Source organism: Rhinolophus hipposideros, assembly GCF_964194185.1.
Source record: "Rhinolophus hipposideros genome assembly, chromosome: 2".
Lineage (NCBI taxonomy): Eukaryota > Metazoa > Chordata > Mammalia > Chiroptera > Rhinolophidae > Rhinolophus > Rhinolophus hipposideros.
The window spans coordinates 56826285-56850813 of record NC_138048.1 but is presented as its reverse complement, the minus strand read 5'-3'; the positions used below and the strand labels follow the sequence as shown (position 1 = coordinate 56850813).

Sequence of the window (24529 nt, the reverse complement as noted above, 5' to 3'; positions counted from 1 at the left end):
GTCAAAGGAGCCTGAAAATGGACACCACACACTTGGCATATGGATAAACACCAACTGGTTCTCTGTATTAAAAGATTAGGATTGAGATTTTTTCATTTGAGGGTGGGTGTTAGTCGACAAGAATCCACATTTCCAGATGTAATTTAACCCTTGTGCAGAAGGGTTTTCATTTCCTCCAGATGTTTACTTACTATTCAATTTTCTAAGAATTCAAAGGCCAGTATCACATATTCTTCAAAACCAGTTGCTTGAAAATCAGTCTGTAGTCTCATGATTCTCTGATACCTCCTTTGGCTTTGATGACTCTAAATAAGTTGAGATTTATATTATTTTTCATTATAATTCCAAAATAAAATTTTTTCATTCATTGAACAGTAATTCTTTGAGGTGTTTCGATGAGCCAAGCTTTAGGATACAGTGGTGAACAAAATAGGTCGTCTTTCTTTATGCTGCTTACAATCTTTTGTGCTTATTGTCTAAATATCTTGGGGTCCCTTGTTACTCACCATGACCTATGGATGGAACCATTACTGAGTTTACTTTAAAAATGAAGAATAGAGGTCGAATTTAGGCTCTAAAAAGTGTAAATGAAAAATAACACAAGAAACATAAAAGATCTTGCTACTGTGGGTTGCTAATTTGCTGGGCGACCTTGGGCAAGTTACTTAACCTTTCTGAATCTGTGTTTCCTTACCTGTAAAGTTGTTTTTAGTTCCTTCTGATTCTAGCGCTCTAGGATTTCGTAACTGAAGTCATTAACTTTAGATTTAAGAGCCTCTGAAACAAGTTGCATTCCTTTGTCTTTGTACTTTTCGCTAGTCCATCTTAGGTCTTTTTTCATGAGGCTCTGTCAGCTTCTTTCCATATTGACTATCACCCTTCAAAGCCACACCATCTCATTCTTGGACTCTTCTGCAGTAGCTTAATAACTGGCTGTCCCTCCCCCACTCTTACTCCCTCCAATCCATTCTTCACACGGCAACCTATTTAAAATGGTAAGTTAAATCGTGTACCTGCTTTGATGAAAATCTTGGAAGTATATCTCATTATTCTTAGAATAAAATTTCAATTCCTTTCAGTGGCTTATATAGCCTTACATGTTCAGGTTTCTACCTATTGATTCAACCTCTATGTATTCCTCTTTCTTCATTGTGGCAATGAAGCTTCCCGAGATCTTTCAGACATGCATATAGAGTGTTCCCTTTTTACTCTAAGGCCTTCACACACTCTCCTCGCAACTTTGCCCCTCACACCTTTATTCTATAGTACTCAGCTCAAAAGTCAGTTCTTCAGGGAATGCCGTCCCCATCCCTGCAAGTACTCAGGCTCAATAAGATCCCTGTTATATACTCATATATTCATACGTTATATAGTCATATTATCCTGTACTTCTTTTTCATGGTACCCCTTCCAATAGCAACTTAGTTATTAATTGTGTAATTACTTACTTAATTACCTAGTTAATTAGCTATTTAATATCTGTCATTTTTTTCTGGAATGAAAGATCCATGGGGACAGGCACTCCTCGGTATCTTTGATGTCTAGCAGAAGGTTTTGTACTTACTAGGTGCTCAGTGAATATTCAGTGATTGAATGAATGGATATGATATATGATTAAAATGTCATTCTTTCCATACACTATGAGATTATTCTGTATGAGAGAGCATAGCGAGTATGTCAGGAGGTTCTGAGGAAGCAACAGCTTTGATCTCCATGCAGTTATTGATCTCTGTTTTTACAGTGAGCTTCCTCATTCCACCCCATAGAAACTAGTATCCACCGAACTCTGCTGAGCACTGTGCTTGGTGACCAGGACTCAAGCCCTGTCTCTAAGTTCAGAATCTAGCAGAGGATCAGTTATAACCTCAAATAAAAATTATGCAAGGAAAGTGGTTAGTGTCACAAGGGAGGTCCAGAGAAATTGCTATTGTGGTTTAGAAGTGAAGGAAATTGTTTTAAACTGAGAGCAGCCGGCTGTATCTAAAGGGCTAGTGCAAGGTTGGTCTTAGAGGATTCGTGTGATTTGACCACTTGGAGATGGGTAAGGAAAGGCATTGCAGAGTGGGTCCACAACTGAATGCTTGCTCCCTGCCAGCTGTTAGAAGTAGAGCCAAATCACCAATTAAGAGGCTAGAATTGTTCGGATTGAATTTTACTCTACACAACCACTGACCTTTTAAAATTTAGTTTTTTATCCACTCTTTTATTTACATGTAGTGAAATTCATTTTTTTATATGAAGTCTATGAATGTTGGCAACTGCAGGCCAGCCATGTAACGACCACTACAATTAAAATGCTAAAAAAATTCCATTACTCCACCCCAAATCTCTCTTATTCATTGAGGCTTCTGGTTATTAAAATACTTTGAGGGCAGCCTTCACAAGAGAGAATCAATAAAGATCTAGATAATTAGGTTCCAGAAACTGGAATAAAGTGGCTTCCCACTCTACGACCCTGTGTATTATCAGGCATGGTGATGGGGGTTGAGGGAAGGAGAAAGCACAGGCACTGGGCAGTGTCTTTCTCATCTTGATAAACCACAGTCCTGCACTCCAACAACTAGAACAAAAGGGCCACCTCAGAAGCCATAAGCTTCATGGCCTCTCCCCCCAGCCCCGTCTCAGGTTGCTGTAATTGGGGTTTATATAAGTAAAAGCAGAGTTGACAAATGGATCAAAAAAAAAACAAAAGGCATTGTTGACAGTGTGAAGTTGGAGGTGTGTGTGTGAGACCCATTAGACAGCCTCAGAGCAGTCACATTTCCCAGTGGGGTCTTCCGCCATAGTTGTCACTGCTCTGCATCATTTCATTCTTCAAGTACCATCAGTGACTCTCAGTTGCTACCAAGATAAAGTATGAATTTCTTTTCCTGTATAAACCTAGTCCCCCATTCTCATGCTCTACAAAGCATCCCACACCCAGTAATCCAGCCTCAACTGATTGATGGACTGGTCATGTTTCCCTCATCTCTTTGCCTTTAGTTCCAGTGTTCCATCAGCCTGGATTCTTTCCCTTGTATCTGTCAGTACACAATCTATTCATTTGTCAGTCTTAAATTAGATACCATCTCTGCTCTGAAGGCTTCATTGAACATCCTCCCACACACACATACATACATACCCCTGGCAGAATTAAGAGCTCCTCTGCTCTTTGTCACAGGCTTTTACTTTTTAGCATTTACTTAACTTTGCTTTGCATTGTGATTATTTTCCTGTCTGTCTACCCTCTCTAGATAGTGAGGTATTTGAGAGCAGAGACCCTGCCTTCCTTGTATCTTTATCCCCACACTGGAGCCCGTTATAAACTGTTGCATGTAGTAGTTCTCGCTGGAGGTTTATTGATTGAAGGACATGCCATAACCCACAGTTCACCTTTCTTTGTGACCCAGACAGAAGAGGTGTCTGAGCGGCTGATAGTTGTAGCTGGTGGTGACAGGGTGATCTGATGTGTTCTAAAATACTTTGTTTAGAACGGTCTTGTTTACCTATTGGCTGGGATAATATTCTCTTCTGTCTAGGACAGGGAAAGGGTGATTTGATTTTGAGTAAGTAACCCAGCTCTAATTGTCTACCTTTAATTCCTTCCACTTTTCTTCTTAAGGTAATTTTCTACCAGCATGAAATATTCTCCTTCCCAGACAGTTGATGGAGGAGCTGAGTCATGCCTGACTATACTTAGTAAGACAGAGGCAGCTAAAGCCTGAGGGATCTGCCTTTGAGGACAAGCTGCCATTTCTGACTCCTCTGCTTTTTAAAAGTGGGTGTTATGGGGAAAGTTGAGCATGAAGATAGCTTTGGAGTCTCCACTGGAATCAGGTCTACATAATGACACTCTCTAATTCAGACAGATGTGTTCTGCCACACTGACTCTTAGCTGTGACATGTGCCTTCTGATGCTGGGAACTTCTAATCACGGATCCTCATTAAAGAGACTCACTCAGTTTGTTCCATTTTCTATTAACTAGCGCCGACCCAAACCACTGCCCACTGTTTTTCCGGAAAAACTGGCTTGCTTTTACATTTTAAGATTCAAGCTGAAAAAAAACAAATGCTCTTGAAGTTAGCACTGATTCTAAACCTATATATTATAGAGATGGAAAGGGTTAGAGATCATCTGGTTTTATCTTCTTATAGAAAACTGAACCCAAGAAAAAGGAAGTTACTTGGCCACAGTCATTGTTAACTTTTAGACTCTGGAATGAGACAGATCTGTGTTAGAATCCTTCTCTGTCATTTGTTGTTAAAAGATAAACTGAGGCACGTTACATTTTTTTCATTTATTTTAGCAAAAATCTATTTGAATTGGGTAGCACCAAACTGGATGTGGTTTGGAGTGCTCCACCAATAGGAGTTAAGGACAAGACTTTTATAGAGAAAAGAGGGAAGCAAAGCAAGGAAATTATTTGATTGGAGATAGATAGCTTAAATGGTTGCATTAGTTGAGAAAGACTAGGTGGTGTTTGTAATGATTTCATTAGGTTTCCATTTCTTGACCTTGAAGCATTAGGGGCTTAGGTTTGTGTGTGCTTAGGTAGGCTGCTTAATTATTAGATCCACCTCAGGCTAATGGCCTCCTTGTTCAATTAATTTAATGCTGTTTAACCGTGCAGATACTCTTTAACTTATCTATGGCTCATGCTCCTCATTTGTTAAATGAGGCCAATGATAAAACCACCTGAAAGAGTTCTTCTGAGAATTCAAGAAGACAATAAAGTAAAACAATGCCTGGCATATGAAGAGCATTCAATATTAGGTGGTGGTGGTGGTGGTGGTAGTCATAGTAGTAATAATGGTGATCACACTGGCAGAGTTAGGACAAGAAATCAGAGCTTCCGACCCTGTGTTGTTACTCTCCACAGAGAATACTAGAAGGCATACCTCAGGAACTATATTTAGTGGCAAGAAAGCTTAAAGCTATCTGTCTGGAAATGAATTCATATATTCAAGAAAGTTTCAATAACTAGTTTGCTATAAAACAGAAAGAAAGAACATAGTTTGATGTGTTTGTTAACATAAAGAATCAATGTGAGTGGACTCTTTGAGAGAAGGGACTGCATTATACATAAAGTCTCCAAACCAGAAAGGACTGAGTATGATACCAGAGAGCCTGAGAGAATCAGTGGAGAGGGGGCTGGTTTGGGAATCACAAAGGCCCTGTTGCCTAATAGCACCATGAGCTTTTCAAGTCACTTGCTGAGCCTCTGTTTCCAAAGCCCAAAATGGGGCAACACCCCTACCTCTGTGATCCAAGAACATAATGTGCCTGAAACTGTCATGTGAAATGTACATTATTGCAGATTATCTCAACAGTTATGGTTTTGTAATCTTTGGTGGTTTGTGGTCAGGGGGAGAAGGCAATGATTTCTAAGTGATGAATTGGGGCATATTTTTTCCTCAAAGACTATAGACATAAAAAGCTGTGTTTCTAATCAACCACCTTCATTATCAATTTCCCTACAAGGCAGAGAACCATAGCATTGGGATGCTGAAAGTAGACAGAGTTAGTGTGCTTGGCACACACACACACACACACACATACACACACACACACACACACACACACCAAGAGATATCTACCTGGACAGTTATAGTTGTACTGGCAAGCTCCTAAAAGCCCCCCTTTTCCTGGGCATGCCTGCGGACCCTTCTCCTGATCTAGCACCTATTTCTTTTATTTTCTATTTTCTACATTGTGCTAATTATTTTTCCTTTTTTTTTTCTGTGGCAGAACATTGGTGTATAGCCCCATGGCAAGTGTGAATGGAGAGGGAATATGTGTACCAGTAAAAAAAGGGCTGACGGTAACAGCGATATTATATAAGAGTATAAGAGATTCTACATTTGATTTCTTTAGTGTCTGCTTTTGCTTCATATATGAAAAGCTCCTTCTTCTGTTTTGGAGCTCTGGAGTTCAGAAAAACTGGTTTGTAGTTTCTGCTTTCTCTTCAACAATTAATATAGAGGAGGCAATTTTCCTCAACTTGACGACTATAGTGAGTTAAAAAGCTGAATGTTAATGTAGGTATAAAAACTCAACCTCTGACATACCAGGAGAAGAGAAAACCAAAGCCTGATGTAAGTGTGGTGTCAACCCTCTTTTGTAGTTTGTTTTAAAGGCCCAAGTCATGTGTGATACAGAGCAAATAACCGAGAAGCTGGAAGGCTTCTTCTTGCCTCTGCTACTATCCCTGTCTTTCGCTCAGGCATTCCTTCACCCCTCTGGTCTTAGAGCCTAATCCATATAATGTGTCATGGAGTTGGATGATTTGTAAGGCCCCTTGCAGCTCCAACATGTAGTGTTTTTCATGCACAGTTGTTGTTATAGGTGCCTGAAATATTCAGAAACTTGGACCCTGCTCTACCCTTTGGATCTGACACTGTTCTCTTAATGAGGGAACACTGAAAACACCACCCATCCAAAGCCCTACCTCGTGAATTCTTCCTATCACCCCATCATCATTCACTGCCAGACATCTCCCTAAAGCCCATTCCTCATGCTCTCAGCTTTTGATGCTTGCTTCATCCAATTTTCTCTGATTTTTTTGTTGTTTTCTGCTTGTCACTACTAGCCTTCAAGAAAAATCTACATGCTTGACACATTATTAAAATTGAATGAGACTGCACTGGCATTTCACAGGTGATGCCTCTCTTAAATGCAATGGCAGGAATGTAGCCCGCATCTCTTCCTCTGTCAGGTAATGAAGATCTCAAGCCCCCTTTTACTCTAGGCAATTTCCTGAGAATTACTGGGGAGGTTACTGGCAAGGATCACAAGGCAGTCTTTCCTTTCCTTTGTAGTTGTGCATAGAATATGGCTGAACATTTTGAGCTGGGGGAATCATATAGCTCCTAACTGAAAATTGAAAGCCTCTGATGTGCTTCCACTGAATTAGCCTCCTTCACCCTCCAATTAGGACATAAGTTGTGGTGGTGGAGGGTATAGAGACCCATTGAGTACCTGGAGGTCTTTAAATGTCCATCATGCTGTTGTGTGGAAAAATGATTGCTTGAGCTATCTTTGCTGATTAATAAAAGCATGCTTAGCCTGCTTTCTACATTTTAGGACTCAAATCTTAATTTTGGATTTTCTGTCCCTGGCTCTGGTAAAATGCAATAAAAACTCAAAAACAAATGCACCCAGTAACTTACTTTCCCTACTTTCTTTCTAAAAATCAGCATAATAATTGTAGCTAAAATATATTAAGTTCTTACTTGCATCTGAGCATGTGGTATTTTCATGTGTAATTGTTTTTATCCCTGTCGATAGTTCTGAGATACAGATACTTTTATTAGCTGTGTATTTTGCTTTATGTACTATTACATATGAGGAAATTAAGGTATGGGATCCTTCTTTCCAAATGCCACATCTATCAGCAGCATTTCTACCACCTTGCTGCCAGCCTCAGGGACAAGACCCATATGTCAGCTTCTTCACCTGTAAAATGACAGAGAAGAATAATTGTGTGGTTTGATCACATAGAATGCATGCAAAGTTGTCTTCTGTGCTCTACTATCAATGTATCAGTGCTGTCTGTTCTAATCTTCCTCTCTGGGTTTGTTTGTTTTTTGTTTTGTTTTGTTTTTTTGGCCTATATCTAACCCCCGTTTTAAAGGGGAATATAGTATTGCAGTATTTACATTCCCAATACCCAATGGGGATGTTTGTGCAGATATGTATTTGGAATATATGTTTTACTGGGATGACATTTGGATTGAAAAGAAGTGCTTATATTCTTGCCCCTTGTGAGCTCTGTGTTATTCATTACATTAGCTCTCTGGGCTTAGTTACCTCATTTTTGTAAAATGAGAGAGTTATTCTAAATGTTTTAAAAACTCCCTTGTTAAAAAAAAAAAAAAAAAAGGAAAACTCCCTTGTTGTCTAGCACCCTCAGACACTTTGTTTGAAGTGAGCACCCATAGGTTAAATGTTATCAACCCTTGTTGGACCATATTTAGTTTGAAATTGGCCTTACTTAGTTTAGAATAAAGAAAGAAAGGAATGTAATATTAATAATAGTGAGAACTACTAAACAGCTCTCTGATAAGCACTACAAGCGTCGTCTTATTTAACCTTCAAACCAGCCTTTTTTGACAGACAGAATATTTAATTTACTTGCACATACTCACATGGCTAAGAAGTGTCAGAATAAGGATTTGAACTGGGATTGTCAGACTCCAGAGACTAGCTACTGTATACTCATTAAGGAAAGGGATTTCAGGATATCAGAGACTTGGTTTGCTTCTTTGCCCGCCCCCCTCCCACCTCCCATCATACATTGTTGGCCCATCTCTCAGACCTTCCTTTTATCCTTTCTTAGTTTCATTCCCCTCATATGTGGAACAAGGATATTACCAGCTATCCTACTGGAACTGGAGACTACAGCCAGATCTAAGACCCATATGTTCTGGGATTGTATGACAACGTGCGAAATATCTTTACTTGCAATGCTGATAATCTGTTTCAAAGGCAGAGTACAGGTTTTTTTTCTTTTTTTTCTGCATGTTGTTTATAGCCCCTAGCACTCATAGGAACCTAAATAAATATTATGTAATCATGAGAGTAAAAAGAGCAAAGGCTTCTTGGTTATTATGAGAATAGCAATTGGGGTCTTTACATCTTGATCATGGATTAGAAAAGATTGCTAAGGGGAAAAAAAACAAAAAACAACCTAAAACCAGCTAATGACTGTAGAGAGTTTCCCAGTATACTGTGCTACTTACTTGACATAAGCCAGTTTATTTATTGTCACAACAGCCCTGCAAAGAAAAGTCATTCCCTTCAGCCACATGAGAATGCTCATTACAGTGATTTTCTTTAAAAAAAAAATAATGGAACCGTGGTACAGAGGCAGCACACCCAGAATCCATTCTTTAGCCTGCTAAGCCCTGCTGCCACTATGGTGAAAGAATCAGAGCCTTTTATAGGTAGCTATTAGATGATGCTATTCCATGTTCTTCCTTATTATGCACAGCAGCAGGAAGGGTGGCTGCTGGACCCTCCTTGGACATTAACACATGATGATTTACGGGTCTTTTTGTTGGAACGCCAAAAACCAATTGTGAAATAACTTGATGGCACCTAAGAAAGAGGCTGAAGTCCTTCAGCAACCCCTCTAGACCTGGGAACTACAATTCTCTAGAAAACCCAGGGTTTTTCCTCAAATCCTCTGCCACAAGTGATACTTTTTAGAAAGAGACACTCATGTCTACAAACTAAGACAGGAGCCTCCACATTGCAGGTGTTGAATGAAACCCAAACTGTTCAGAGATCCTAGAGTGCTGGTCCTGTGATAATAATTAGAGTCTGAAAGACCCCAACACAATCCATCCTTTAGATAATTGGATTTTGTAACTTTAAATATCACCTACTATGGTATATGTTCTGAATTTAAACTTCATAGGTTTGGTTGTTTTCATCCATAAGGATTTATTTTCCTTTTTCACCTCTTCCTTTTTATTTTCTTTGCTTTCACATTTTTATTTCTTTTGTTAACTCGCCATGCCTACCTACCACTTCCAATTGATATAAAATGGCAGTCTGTCGGGTGGTATAAAGATATTTGCCCAGTGTTGAGGGAGGAGTAGAACGCTGTTGGGAATGAAACTTGTTCTAGGAACAAACTCTAACAACCCCTGCAAAACTGAAGCTATAGCTTGTGGATTCCGCCCCTCTCCCAACAGGCTTTCTGACTTTGGCATTCTTTCCTTATCTGGCAATCCTATCAAGCACTCAGGGCTATTTTATATTTTCTTCAAATTATTGAATCAAGAAAACTCCCTTTTTTGGTGGGAGTAAGGTATGTCTAATGATCTGGTCCAGGAAAGCCATCTGCCGAGTTAGGAGCTCAGTATTGTTGAACAGTACCGGCAACATGAGGGTGTCTGAGGGATACCACACCAGCTTCCCCCCCCCACCCGAACTTCTCTCTCTCCTTTTCATGGCTTAGTTCACAACTGTCAAATTTCGGCACGAGTTTCTAAACCTTTGTTGAAGTAGCTTTCTTATAAATAAAAAAATCCAAGTTTTAATAATTTCCCACTTAAATCATACTCTGGGAAAAGTAGTTTGTAGATGCTTTTGAAAACTGGTGGTGTGTCAGTAAGACAATGCTAGAAAAATATCCAGATCCTTTAAGAAGAAAAAACTGAAGAAGCAAAAACAGTATGTTTTTAAACGTAAATATTAATCAAAGAGATATACACTCATGGGATGGGTAAAAACCTCAGAAATAATTCAACAACCCACTTAGATGAAATAAGACATGTTATCAGATAGGATGATGATCAACTATGAATAAGAAGACTCAAAACAGCAGAGGTTTAAACTAGTATTTCTCTAATATAAATGTGCATAGGAATCACCTGGGGATCTTGTGAAATTCTTATTCAGGAAGTCAGGGTGAGGCCTGAAAATCTGCAGTTCTGACAAGCGCCCAAGGGATGCTGCTGATGATAATGGGCCGTAGATCAGACATTGACTAGTAAAGATATAAATATTTTTTATCTCATAAAATCTAGAGGTAGGAAAGTCAGGACTGGTGACTTAGCTCCATATATTATTCAAGCTCCCACTTCCTTTCACTTTCACATTGCACCATTTTTAGGGTTTGGTCTTTATTCTTATGGTCCATGATGTAACTCCAATTGTCATATGCATGTTCTCAGTAGCAAGATGGAAGATATGGGGTAGCAGCAAGAGCATAGAAAACATAGGAACATGCCAGTGTCTCCTGGAAAGTTCCTGGAATCTGTCACATGACCATTTCAAACATACTCAGTTGACCAGAACTTAGTCACCTGACCACATACAAATGAGAGGAAAGCTGGGAAATGTAGTCTTTATTCTGAATGGCTACGGGCCCTGCTAAAACTTCCCATACTCTGTAAGAGGAGGGGTATGGGGATATGGTAAATGGGACATGTCTAGCAGTATCTGCCATAGACCTGGGGAGAGGAAATAGTTTTTCAAGTGTCACATAGAAAATAGAAGTTCACAGATTAATTGTAACTAATATGTAAATAGAACTTCACAGTTTCTATGGTATTTTATATTCAGTTTTTATAACTGCTCTATACTATTATTACAAGCTTCATTTTTTTTTAAATGTGGAAACTGAGGTTTATAATGGTTGAGGGACTTACCCTAAATACCTTCTTTAAAATTGCATACTCCTGACTCTCCCTTCTCCCCCATTCTCTCATTCTTGATCCCTCTTAACAGGTTCTGTGTTTTTCTTTGTCCCATTGACTAATAATCTTCCAACAGGCTCTATACTTTTCTTATTTAGCTTGTTGACTGTTTATTGTCAGTCTCCCTGTATTAGAAGGTGAGCTCCAGGAGGCCTGTGTTTTCTTCACAAATGCGTCCTGAGCACCTACTTTCGGACTTGACACCCGACAGGCTGCTCAGTACATAGTTTTAAAATGAATTAATAAAGCCAGTGGGTGTCAACGGTTTGAATCATGTCTGTTACCTCTAATCCCAATGTTCTGTGCTCTTCTTTTAGGGCTCCTGCTAATGCTTTAGTGTCTGGCACTCTTATATTTTGCCTCAGAAACTATCCCTTCACCTGTTGATTTACTCTTTGTCTTCATGCTATTCACTCAAAGTTGCTAGCCAGCCTAACCAGTTTGCTCACATCATGGATTCTCTCTGGAGAGAATGTGCACAGCCCCATGATAATATTTCCTGAGGAGCCGTGTGTGACACTGGAAAAACAAAATTAATCAAAACCACCAGGATGGATGTAACACAAGCCCTTCCATTAGATTTAGTATCTGTCCTCAGGCTTAGATAGGACTACTAGAATGTGCTGATGAGACAGTTTTTACTTAGTTAATTTGTCTCTGTCTTTCCAAGGTTGTTAACTTCGTTATGGGCAAGGACCCATTGAGATTTATGCAGATTCACCTAAAATGTACTGAGTTCCTTTCATGTGCCAGACCCTTTAATTCTCATACAGCATGATAAGATATGCATGTAACTAATACATGCATAGAACTTCACGGTTTCTATGGTACTTTATATCCTAGGCTTATATGCAGACATTGAGTCTGAGAGTGGAAAGCATTCTGTCCAAGATGATACGGCAAGTAAGTAGCACAGGGCGAATAATCACATATAGAAATTAATTCCACATTGGGTCTCCCCATTATTTAAACCATTTCCTCTTTTTGTTTTTATACCTGAGCTTCCTGAGTTTTTATATCTACATATCTCTCTGCCCCAGCACATAGCATAGTGCTCTGCTCACAGCAGGTTCTCGGTAAATATTTAATAAATACAAATATATGAATAGCTTTTCTGTGAGAAATAGCTTGCTTTGAATGTGTGAGCATAGATGTGGGACAAGCATCCCAGATTTATGTTCAGGCAGCTTTTATTTGTGCTACCACTCAGGCACAAGTAAGTCAATTAATCTCTCTGTCTCTGTTTCCTGGCATGTAATGTGGGAATGGGCATGAAAGCGCAAGAGAGTGTTGTGAGATTAATTAGTTAAAATGTATACCCTGTTTTATAAATGCTAATTGCTGTCAGGAGCGTGGGTTGGATTTTCCAGTGACTTGGCTTCGCAAGGCTTTGCACATTTCCATTAGTCCTCTGTGCCACCCAGCCTCAGCCTTAAGAAATCCTTTGGCTGAGGGAATGATGACTTTGTGGTTCCCCCATGTTGAGGGGACGATTTAGAGAGGGCAGTAAACTAGATAAGAAGGGACATATTAAACAAAAAAGTAATTCACTGTGCCAATAATCCATTACTTCTTTGCTGTTATTAGAGACAAATGTATTTGCATAACAGCCTTTCTCCAATCTTTTTCTCGGCCTGTGCCTGCAATGAATCATATAATTAATTTGGTATTACATGACACTCCAGCCTGTTGCCATAGATTTTATTTTTATTTGTTCATTGAATAATTTAAAAAGCACTGACAAAATACGGTCCGGTGGCTAGCTAGGGAAACTTGAAAACTCACAGACCTAATTTCAAATGGGCAAACACCCTGAAGAAAATAATCTCAATAATAATACCATTTTTGCTAATGTTTATGAATACTAATATGTGTGCTTCAGTCCCTATTGTAAAGGAGTCTGATTCATTTTACAGATAAATTAATTTGTCTCATGAAACATTCTGTAAGGGAGATAGATAACAGGTATAGTAATTTCTTTTCCCCTTTAAACTATATTGTATTTAGTTTGGTTGAAAAGGTATTAAACCTGTGGCAGCAATCAAAAATCTTGGTTATTGATCTGTTCTTAAATTTTAGTATGCAAGGGCCTTTAACAAATGCTATTTTTTTAAAGTGTCTGCTCTTGATTTATTAAGTTATTTTATGAAAAAAAAGTTCTGTGTTCTTTTATTAGTCAAGATAGGCAATACTGGTTTCTATAACAAATATCCCCCAAATCACAGTGGCTTAACACAACAGAGGTTTATTTTTTGCTCATTTACAACCCCTTGAGTCTGAGATGGCGTTCCTGAGAATCTCTGCTCTGAGCTATGGCAGGGAGCCAGGCTCCGTCCATCTTTGGATGGTACCCTTTTCAAAAATGTCTGGCCCTCAAGGTGTCCATGTAAGGAAAAAAGAAAGCACTAAAGATTTTGCTCGGAGTTAGAGGTTGTACAGCCTTTCTGATTACATCCATTGGCCAGAACCAAATCACATGACTTTAACCCAATTACTAAGTGTAGATTTCCTATAGGCCAAGGAAGAGACAACAGGATTAGGGAACATATAGCCAGCCTCTGCTACAGTCTGCCCTAGTGAGCACCAAAATTCCATTTCATACTTCTTCCTAAATTGGTCCATTTGAGTACATGCTTGTGGTTGAGACGTCATATTAACACTCCTTTCCCATGTCCCATTTTACAATCAGCATTCTCCTACTTTACAAAAAAAAAAAATATATATATATATATATGTATATATATATATATATACACACACACACATATATATGTGTGTGTGTGTATTTTAGTACCAAGATAGTCATTATACATATAGATATCTATATATAGATATCTATAAATATAGATATCTATAGATATATAGATATAGATATAGATATCTTTCACTTATCATCTATCTTACTATTAATCATTGTCCACTGCTATAAAGACCTCCAAGGCCAAACAAAATTACAGTTTGTAATATTAGTGTCAGACAGTCTCCTTTAATCAAAATACCATTCACTTCCAGAAGGGCTTCTTTTTTCTCTCCTATTTACCAGAGTGAGTCTTAACATTAGAACTTTAGTCTACTGGCCCAAGTTGGGGTGATCTGAGTTGAGACATATTGCAGAGTAGGGTTGCAGGAAGGATGATAATTTTCATTTAATAGTCTTGCCTCTACCATCATCCAAATTTGAAGAACTCTTGAGAGCGATGCCTTTAGAAACAGAATAAATATATATTTTTTTATGAAATACAAAAGGCATTATGATCTTATTTCAATCCAGACAACAAACTTAATATGGTGAAGTTTCAGACTCCATCAGCTGTCTAATTGTTTGTCTCTCTCTCTCTCGCTTTTAAGCTAGATTTTATAATTCAGAAGTGAATGACTGTCATGGCATTGTATATGAATACAATTTTTGGGATTACAATGAAATGGATACTGTTTTCTAACAGAAAGTAGATATGGTTAGGATGGTTTGACACTGAGAATAGCTTTGCCAATTGTGTTACATAGTGGATTTTTCCTTCTTTCCTTCCTTTCAGATAGCAGTGCTTGTGGAAGTGAGCTTGCTGCCAGCTGGGGTGTCTCAGCTCTACTCCATGCGGTCTCTTATTTACTAGCAAGCTTTCCTGGGTATCTTAGTCAGTTCTGGCTGCTGCGACAGAATACCATAGATTAGGTGGACTAAACAACAAACAGTTGAGGAGAGATGTCCAAGATCAAGGTGTTAGCTGATTAGGTATCTGGTGAGAGCCCTTTTTCTAGTTTACAGAGGGCTGCCTTATTGCTGAGTCCTTACATAGGGGGGAGAGAGAGAGAGAGAGACAGAGACAGAGACACAGAGACAGAGACAGAGAGAGATTGAGAAAGAGAGAGAGAGAGAGACAGAGAGATCTCTTTATCTAAGGACTGCAATCCTATCATAGGGTCTCCACCTTCATGACCTAATTACTTCCCAAATGCCTGACCTCCCAAAACCATCACATTAGGGTTTCAACATATGAATTTTGGGGACACACAAACATTCAGTTCATTACATTGGGCTTGTTCTCATGGTGTTAACAGAATTATAAGGGAAAAAGCAAAAGCTTGCAGGTCCTGGGCTTGGAATTGACAGGTAAGCACTTTTTGATGCAATTTGTTGGTCAAAGTAAGTCACAAGGACAGCTCAAATCCAACGTGTGGGATAACAGACCCTTCTTCTTCATTAGAAGATTCATAGCATTAAATTGCAAAGAATGTGGATATAATGGAGGAGTGAGAATTAGGTCTGCTTTTGCAAACTCTGTCTTCCAGAGATGTCAGTGAGAGGTCATTAAAATAATTTTTGATGTTAAAAATATAAATGGTACAAATACCTCCAAAGGAATTTTAAAAAATTGAATAACCTTGACAGAATTAAACTCCTTTTTTTCTTGGCTGTGAACAAATTTCCTTAGTGCTTGCATATAAATAAAAATTTTGAACTAATGCCCAACCCTTCTCATTCAAAAATATCCCATCCAGATAGTGGATAGGGGGAGGGGAGTTGACACAGTGTGAGGGATATAAATGATAAATGTCTAACTATTACATTGTTTTGTGCACCGGAAACTAATAAAAAAAAAGTGAATAAATAAATAAATAAGAAAAAATATCTCATCCAGATTATTATCAAGAGATAATTTCCAATATAATTTTACATTTTATATGTTGAAAATATATATTATTTAAATTGTGTATACTATAATCATAATAAAATTTATTTCAGAAGAAAACATTTTTCAACACTTAGTATTATATTCTGCACGAAAAATAAAGTGATGAAAATTAAAAAAAAAACACTATAAAACAAAAAGATATTTCATTAAAGTAAAATTATGTCTGGAGATAGTGAAATTAATACAAGTTCAAGGAGAAAAAAGAACAGTATAGAATTATCAATGGTTAAAAGAATGCTTGTTTACATATTTTTAGGTGGATATTGGTGTATGGAAAATCACTAGTCCATTGGATATACTTGAATGAGTGGTATAACCATTTTATGTTAAAATGTTATTATTTACAATATGACATGAAGTATATCCTTCCCAACTGATATACTGAGGGTGAAAAGTTTTAAATGTCAGCTTGCAGCAGGTCCTGGTTGAGACCCCTGTAGGAGAAGCCTCACAACGTTCCCAGCCTCACCTTTCCTTGACCTACCTGTAGCTTACCAATAGATCATCCCCCTGTGGCTTGAGCTCGGAATGTCCCCTGTCCCAGTTCCCTGTTTAGAAAATTACCCTTAAATTTATGATTAATACTCTTAGGCTTATTGATCACAATCTCTATGGTCTAGCATTCTTTCCATGCTGCTACTCCCATCATTGTCCCTGGAGGGAAGGCTCCATGCAGATCCCCCCAGAACTGTCACGTAGCCTCTAGAGCAATGCCCAGATTTTCCCTTAAGTACCCTAAGCTGTTCTGAGAATGTTAAGGCAATTGTTGAAGGTGTTAACCTACTGTCTTCTCAGATCACTGGTGCTCTGACAATAAATGCTTTTCCTATAGTCCAACTCGTGTGTTGGTCTATTGGCTGAGCTGCGCATGCAGCACAAGCCCCAGACTCGGTTGCCCTCCGGTTTCAAGCTGAAATATAGGGACTATTACATAATTAAAAAGATATGTAATATACACACACAAACATATGCATATGTATGTATGTATGTATGTATGTATATATGTTAGGTTACAAAGTAAAAAAGAAAACTATTGTAAGCTGATTGTTTTTGTCCTTACAGTACTCCATTACCACTGACCTCCTTATGGTGACATCTAGCATCTCCCATTCACATGTCATTCTTAAAATATGTATATTTATTATCATTTTTTCCTATATAGATAGTGATTACTTTTCATTATAAAAAATAAATTATAGAAGTCACTATAAATTGTATTTGACTCTGAGTCATTGAAGCTATCACACCTGTGTTCCCCAATGAGTATCGCTGAACCCTCTTGACTTCTCCAGAGCTATACTTCTACTGTCTAATGTGGTATCTAGTAGACACACCACTAGCCCCAATTGAGATGTGCTGTCAGTATAAAACACACTGAGTTTTGAAGACTTAGTACCAAACAAGAATGTAACGCAAAATAGCTTGTTAATATATTTGGGATGTATCCGGATGTATCAAGTTTAACTAAATATGCAAATTAATTGTATTTGCTTCATAATACTTTTTTTAGTGTGGTGACTAAGACATATAAAATTACATATGTGGCTCAAATCATATTGCTGTTGGACAGCTCAGATCTGGTGCCCAAATCAGGAGCCCTGAGGAGTTCTGGAGGGTTGTCTTTGCAGTTACAGTTTTCTCCTTAGAACTTCCTCTGTCCCCAGAGGACTCAAAGAGCATCTGACATCTTTTTCAGGTGAGATCCTCCCCCACACCTTGTAGGGGTCAACAGGATCAAGCTGTCAAATCACATTGTTATTCAAGAGATAGTCAGAAAATGGTAAAGAATGAGAAGTCATTTCTTCACACCACAGGTCCCTATTCAATGCAAATAGTAAAGAAAAGCTATTGAAGATGACCCCAGAAGGGTGGGAAAGATCGGTATCATGCAGAGAAAGTGTGTTCCCTGGAGGCCTTTAACATGAAGTGACTCATATGCCTTTTTTTCCCCCTTTTTAATTGTTCCAGAACGCTGCGATGACTGGGGACTAGATACCATGAGGCAGATCCAAGTGTTTGAAGATGAGCCAGCTCGCATCAAGTGCCCACTCTTTGAACACTTCTTGAAATATAACTACAGTACAGCCCATTCCGCTGGCCTTACTCTGATCTGGTATTGGATTAGGCAGGACCGGGACCTTGAGGAACCAATTAACTTCCGCCTCCCTGAGAACCGCATTAGTAAGGAGAAAGATGTGCTCTGGTTCCGGCCCACCCTCCTTAATGACACTGGCAACTATACCTGCATGTTAAGGTAGCCTGGCTTTTGGTGGCAACTCTCTCTTTTCCCTTTAGTTCCTGGGCTTTTATCCAGATGATGTATGTGCTATGAAACTGGGGAGGGGAAAGAAGCCTCTAGAAAGAGCTACATGCACTTCATCTCAGTGGCTTAACTGAGTTTGATTGGAAAAGGGGTGAGGAGAAAATGATTGTGGTCCTAAGAACATTCTCCACAGGTGGTTCCTTTTCAAACCCTGACATAAATCAAGGTTGTCCAAAGATAGAGCCCTGTTTGTTTGGCCCCTTTCCCTGACAATGGAACCTGCCTACACTTCTGCCCCATCTGGAGGCATACCGTTCCCTAGACAATAAGCAGAGCAGGAAGTAGAACCCATTCCTATCTGTTAGTCTTATATTGCAAAGTGCTTGGCACAGAATAAAACCGCGAGGTGCCTGTTATAGGAGAAAGAATATTTGGGAGGCTTCAAACGTACTTAGAACAATGTTTTTCAACCTTTTTTACCAAACTTTTTTTCCAAAATTCCCCTAAGAAGCAAATACCGTGTTTCCCCGAAAATAATAAGACCTAGCTGGACCATCAGCTCTAATGCATCTTTTGGAGCAAAAACTAATATAAGACCTAGTCTTATTTTAATATAACATAAGACCGGCTATCATATAATATCATATAATATCATATAATACCATATAATACCATATAATAGCATATAATAGCATATAATATATATCATATAATATAATACCATATAATATCATATAATATAATACCGGGTCTTATTTTAATATAAGACTGGGTCTAATATATTATAATACCCGGTCTTATATTAATTTTTGCTCCAAAAGATGCACTAGAGCTGATGGTCAGGCTAGGTCTTATTTTGGGGAAACACAGTAGATAAAATATCCTGGGGGATCTAAGAATATAATTCAAAGCACCCTATTACTGCAAAATCTTTCAAATCCACTTTTTTTCATGAAAGTTCATGTAGATTTTGCATTTGATTCCACAATATATCTATTTTTCTTTTACTACCAATTAATGTTGTTTTCACTCTGAATTTTTTTTTTATTTTTTCTCCCAAGGTTCCTTTTTAGATTCCAGACTTTCCTTTGTTTTTTAATTTCCCAACTGTATTATAGACTTTGTTTTTGTGTGTGTTTTTTGTATGATTTTTTGTTTGTTTGTTTTTTACATAGTTTCCTGCTATTTAATAAATGCATTGCTTTTCTAGGGCTGCCATAACAAAATACCACAGACTGGGTGGCTTAAACAACAAAATTTTGTTTTCTCACAATTCTGGAGGCTAGAATTCTGGAGGCTAGATCAAGGTGCCAGCAGGGTTGGTTTAATTAATCTCTTCTTGGTTTACAGATGGCCGTATTCTCTCCATGTCTTCACATCGTCTCCTCTCTGTCTTCTGTGTCCTAACCTCCTCTTTTTATAAGAACATCAGTAGTATTGGATTAGGGCCTACCTATATGACCTTATTTTTCTTTAAATACCTCCTTTAAGGCCTATCTCCAAATACTGTTACATTCTGAGGTGCTGGGGGTTAGGTTTTTAACGTATGGATTTGGAGAGGATAAGTTCAGTCCATGACAATAGGGCTGGATAACATAGCAACGCAACAGTTTAGAATCACATAACATAATGACAGGTAATCCCAGACCTTCAGCATGCCCCATGCCACTTACGGATGTTAACTGTTCTCTGATGGAGAAGGATGGCTATGCTTTGATAAATTTAAACTGTGTAATGCTTAAGTGAAGAAGGACCTCTTCTCTATCACAGAAATGCATTTTGATCACTGTGGCATTGGGAGTCCCTTGTAATTTCTGAATGTCCTTCTGAAGCTTTCACATGACTCTTTAATTTTATTAAATTGGACTGGTGTGTGGGTTTCGAAGGAAGCTGAAATATCCATGTGTCCTTTATTTATATTCTAATGCTGATTTGTAGGAGAAGTTAGAAAAAAATTACAGTGGAAAGAGCAGTGGGTGAGAAGACAGAAAACCTAGGCTATCATCCCAGCTCTGTCACTACTTAGCTGGTGACAGTTGTCAAGTCAGTCCACGTCTGAGAGCTTCCACGTCTATGTCCGCACAATGAGAAAGTCAGTTTAAAAGCTCTTTAAGCTCTTTTTCATCTGTGACAATTATTAATCCATTAATATTTCTGCATGGACGTCAGCAATATCTGGGAAGGGGTCATCAGTCGCTTTGTGAATGACCTTGGTCTCTCCTATGCATTCTAGTAATTCAGCATCTCTATTTCCTTTTCTTCAGCAACCCGCTGCTTTTCTAACGTTCTTTGACATTACAAGAGCAGGGTTGCATGGCTGTTGAGGCCTAAGTATACCTTTAATGTTATTTATCAATTTCCAGATGGCTGCTTCAATTTACCTGTCTGTCCATCTAGGCCTCTAAAGGAAATCTAGAATTGAATTTGTCTGGTGGGGGCACCAGAAGCTTCTCAAGACCTTGAGGTGATTCCTAAACTGACAATGACCTTAAACTGAACCACGAGAAATCATAAACCTGATATCTTTAAGTCCATCTAGTTCAAAATCATCTTCCATGATTTGACAGCTTGTATTTTTGCTTCAATACTCTTATCAATTAAGATAACATACAGATTTGACTTTTGGAATTGGAAAAGGCAGCCCAACCACTGTATATCACCTTTTTTGAAAAAATCAGATCATGTACCTTATTAAACTGAAATTTACCTTCTTTAACTTTCACCTTTTGTTGTTGGTAGAGATCATATCTGCCTCTATCCCTTCCACCTTATTGCCATTGTCATAAGTCATTTTTAAAGCCCTGTCTTCCCATTTTGAGGAGGGGGATGCATTCCCCCACACCTTCCATTGTATTTAGACTTAATTCATGAGTCATTGAGTATCTATGTGGTTTGGTCCCTTAAATAAAATTATAAAAAAGGTGAACCCATTTATCCATCACCCTAAAAAGTCAATTGTTTTTATTTATGTTTCCTTTGTTGTTTTCCTGTATGTATAAACAAGTTTCAAATATTTATTCAGCACCTACTGAGAGTTTAGACACTGTACTAGATGCAAAGAATAACAGAAAACACACATGGTAATGCCTTAGTTTGAACTATGATAAATTTAATCAAGGAAATGTCCAAGATGCTCAGAGAATGAGACCTAATTTAGATATGGGATACATACAGAATGGCATGGAAGACTGCCTTGTGCAAGGTGTAATAACGGAAGAGCCCTCTAGGCAGATGTAATGACCTCTACGATCATTAAAAACATAAATACAATTCTCCTGCCATCCTAACAACTTTAATGTGTTTATTAGTGTTTTTTTTCTTTCATGCTCGATTGTTTTTATAGATGCATACAACAACATTGAACAGCTGTACCATCATTTTATTCACAGACTTCTTTTTCTTTTTTTTTCCCATTGAAGCCAACGTTTTCCTTGCTGATGTAGCCCTGGATGAGCATTTTGATCATATGCTCTCTCTATTCCCAATTTTCCATAATTCTATGGGGTGAAAAAATTTCCAGAGATGAGATAACTAGGGCAAAACCTAAGGCTTCTTTAAAAAATGGTTTTAGAAACATACTTATTTTCCAAAGTTTGTTTATACCATTATCAACTGTGAGTTAATATACTATTTTCACCTTTCCCTTACCAATTCTGAGTATTATTAAGAATGTTTTAAGGGTAAGGTTTCACACACACACACACACACACACACACACACACACACACACATACGGTACCAAAAAAATGTATACACATTTTAAAAAAGGAGAACATTGTATTAAAATTGTAATAATATCCAATATACAACGATAACAAAAGATGAATACAAGTCATGTGTATATATTGTTTTGGTACCCCCAGTGTATGTATGTGTACACACACACACACACGTATGTATATATGTATATGTATACACACACAAACACATACACATGTTTAAGAGCATTTCTAAAAATATAAATATTTTCATATATCAATAGAAGTCAATTGCATCTGTTTTTATTCTGTGATGTCATTTGGTATAGGAAATACCTCTATAATACATTTAATTCTTACATAGATCTATACATATAAATAAAGTCTTAACACATAGCATTCCTTCACTTAGCTGATTTTAATGTGTTATGGCATTAAAACAAATGCAAATGAGACTGCTTATTCATTGCTTATTTCTTTTTTCAGGAACACCACATATTGCAGCAAAGTTGCATTTCCTCTGGAAGTTGTTCAAAAAGATAGCTGCTTCAATTCTCCCATGAAACTGCCAGTGCATAGACTGTATCTCGAACATGGTGTTCAGAAGATCACTTGTCCAAATGTAGATGGATTTTTTCCTTCCAGTGTCAAACCAACCATCACTTGGTATATGGTAAGCAAACTAGAGGGAATTTTACCCTCCTTAACATGGCAATAGTTATTTGTTGAATTAATGTAGAATCTGAAATTTTTCTCATCAGATTTTTTAGTGTCTTCTTTAGTGACTTTATACAAATCTTTTACTTCTTCCTCACCTTGTAACATTTTAAAGGAAGTGGTAGAGAGCTCTTTGCCTCAGCCTAGCATGTCTTAAATTACATTCACTGAACTACTAGAACTACTTTATTTCTATTGACTTCCTATGAAATACAGTTTCGGAAATTTTGCCCACTTCTACTCATTGTTCAGTGAAATCAGACGCTGCTAATTCATCTGGTGAATTTTAACTCCTTGACTACTCAGTACTATATTTTATTACTTATATGTGTTTTCATGTTTACCCTCATTTGTGGTCATAATCCATCTGTAGTATCTTCTACATCTGAGGGATTTGGGAAGTATTCAATAAAAATAAAAAAAAGTATTGGAATGTGGCACATGTGGCAGCAGCATAGTTATTTTGTTGGTTTTGTTTTGTTTTCTTTTGTTTTTAACCTCTTAAAATATTCACATAAGCCAAAGCCAAAAACTACATGACATTTAAAATAAAAGTCAGTGGCAAGTTATCCACAAGAATCACTTTCAATTAAACAATTAAGACAAACCATAACACAACCCATATAAAATTAGTGTCAGTAGGGAAGGGAGTACATAGCTAGAAGTAGTGTGGTGTCTGGCAAACTTGAAAACAGAACCCAAAAATAGCCAATGGGTACTCACTGGAAATTATGGTGGGCCAATTTGAAAATAGCAGCTGAATTCGGGAACCGTTTTGCTCTCTAATAGAGGATGAGTCCAATAATTTTTTAAATCAAATTTAGTGGGGTGACATTGGTTAATAAAATTATATGGGTTTCATATGTACAATTCTAAAAACATCATCTGTATATTGAATTGTATGTTCACCACCCAAAGTCAAAAGTCCTTCCGTTACTACATGTTTGATCCCTTTTCCCCTCTTCTGCCTCTTCCCCTCCCTCTTTACTCACTGATAACCAGTAAACTGTTGTCTGTTTCTATGAGTTTTTCTGTGTTTGTTTGTCTTGTTCATTTGTTACTTTCAATTTTATATCCCACATATGAGTGAAATAAAAGTGGGCAGAGGACCTGAACAGACACTTCTCCCTACAACACATACAAACAGCCAAGAGATATATGAAAAGATACTCAACTTCACTAGCTAATAGGGAAATGCAAATCAAGGCCATTAGAATGGCTATTATCAACAAGACAAATAATAACAAGTTCGGAGATGTTGTGGAGAAAAAGAAACCCTTATACATTGCTGATGGGAATGTAAATTAATATAGCCACAGTGGAAAATGATATGGAATTTCTTCAAAAAAATTAAGACTAGAATTGCCATACGACCCAGCAATGCCTCTTCTGGGTATCTACCCCCAAAATCTAAAAAACATTTATCTGCAAAGATATATGTACCCCCTGTGTTCATTGTAGCTTTATTCATGGTGGCCAAGACATGGGAACAACTGAAGTGTCCTTGGATAGATGATTGGATAAAAAAGATGTGGCGCATATATACAATGGAATATTACTCGTCCATAAGAAAAGATAAAATACTGCCATTTGTGACAACGTGAATGGATCTTAAGAAATTCTGAAGGGGTTGGAATAGTTCTAATGCCTCAGAACTGTGAAAAATAACCACCCACACTGAGGAGAAATGTCTGGTAGTGGAATCGAAAGTAAACAAGATCAGGACAAGGTAGAGGAAAGGAAGAGAAGGACCAGAAGAGCAGAACAGAGAAGGATAGGAAGAGAATTAGGAAATCTCAAGACCATAGTTTTGAAGAGGAATCTTTGTGAAATTAGAAAATCTTGCCAGATTGTAAAGCTCAGGAAAAAAGAAAAAAAGTTTCATATAAAAACTGGCAGCAAAAATAATCAAGATAAAATCCTATTCAAAATTATAAGAAAAAGGAGAATAAGAAGCAGAATAACATTCT

General features: G+C 37.7%; 1 protein-coding gene across 6 annotated transcripts in view; it reads left to right on the top strand.

Annotated features, from left to right (window-relative positions):
* IL1RAP (interleukin 1 receptor accessory protein) overlaps positions 1-24529 on the top strand; it is a 133209-nt gene that overhangs the window by 67977 nt on the left and 40703 nt on the right. For all 6 annotated transcript variants that reach the window (XR_013994505.1, XR_013994506.1, XM_081067230.1 and 3 more), the window contains 2 exons: positions 17850-18135; positions 22329-22515. Coding sequence is in view for 4 of the 6 variants with exons in the window: in XM_081067230.1 (XP_080923356.1) it covers positions 17850-18135; positions 22329-22515 (473 nt within the window). In the remaining 2 variants the exon portion in view is untranslated. The remainder of the gene's footprint in view (positions 1-17849; positions 18136-22328; positions 22516-24529) is intronic.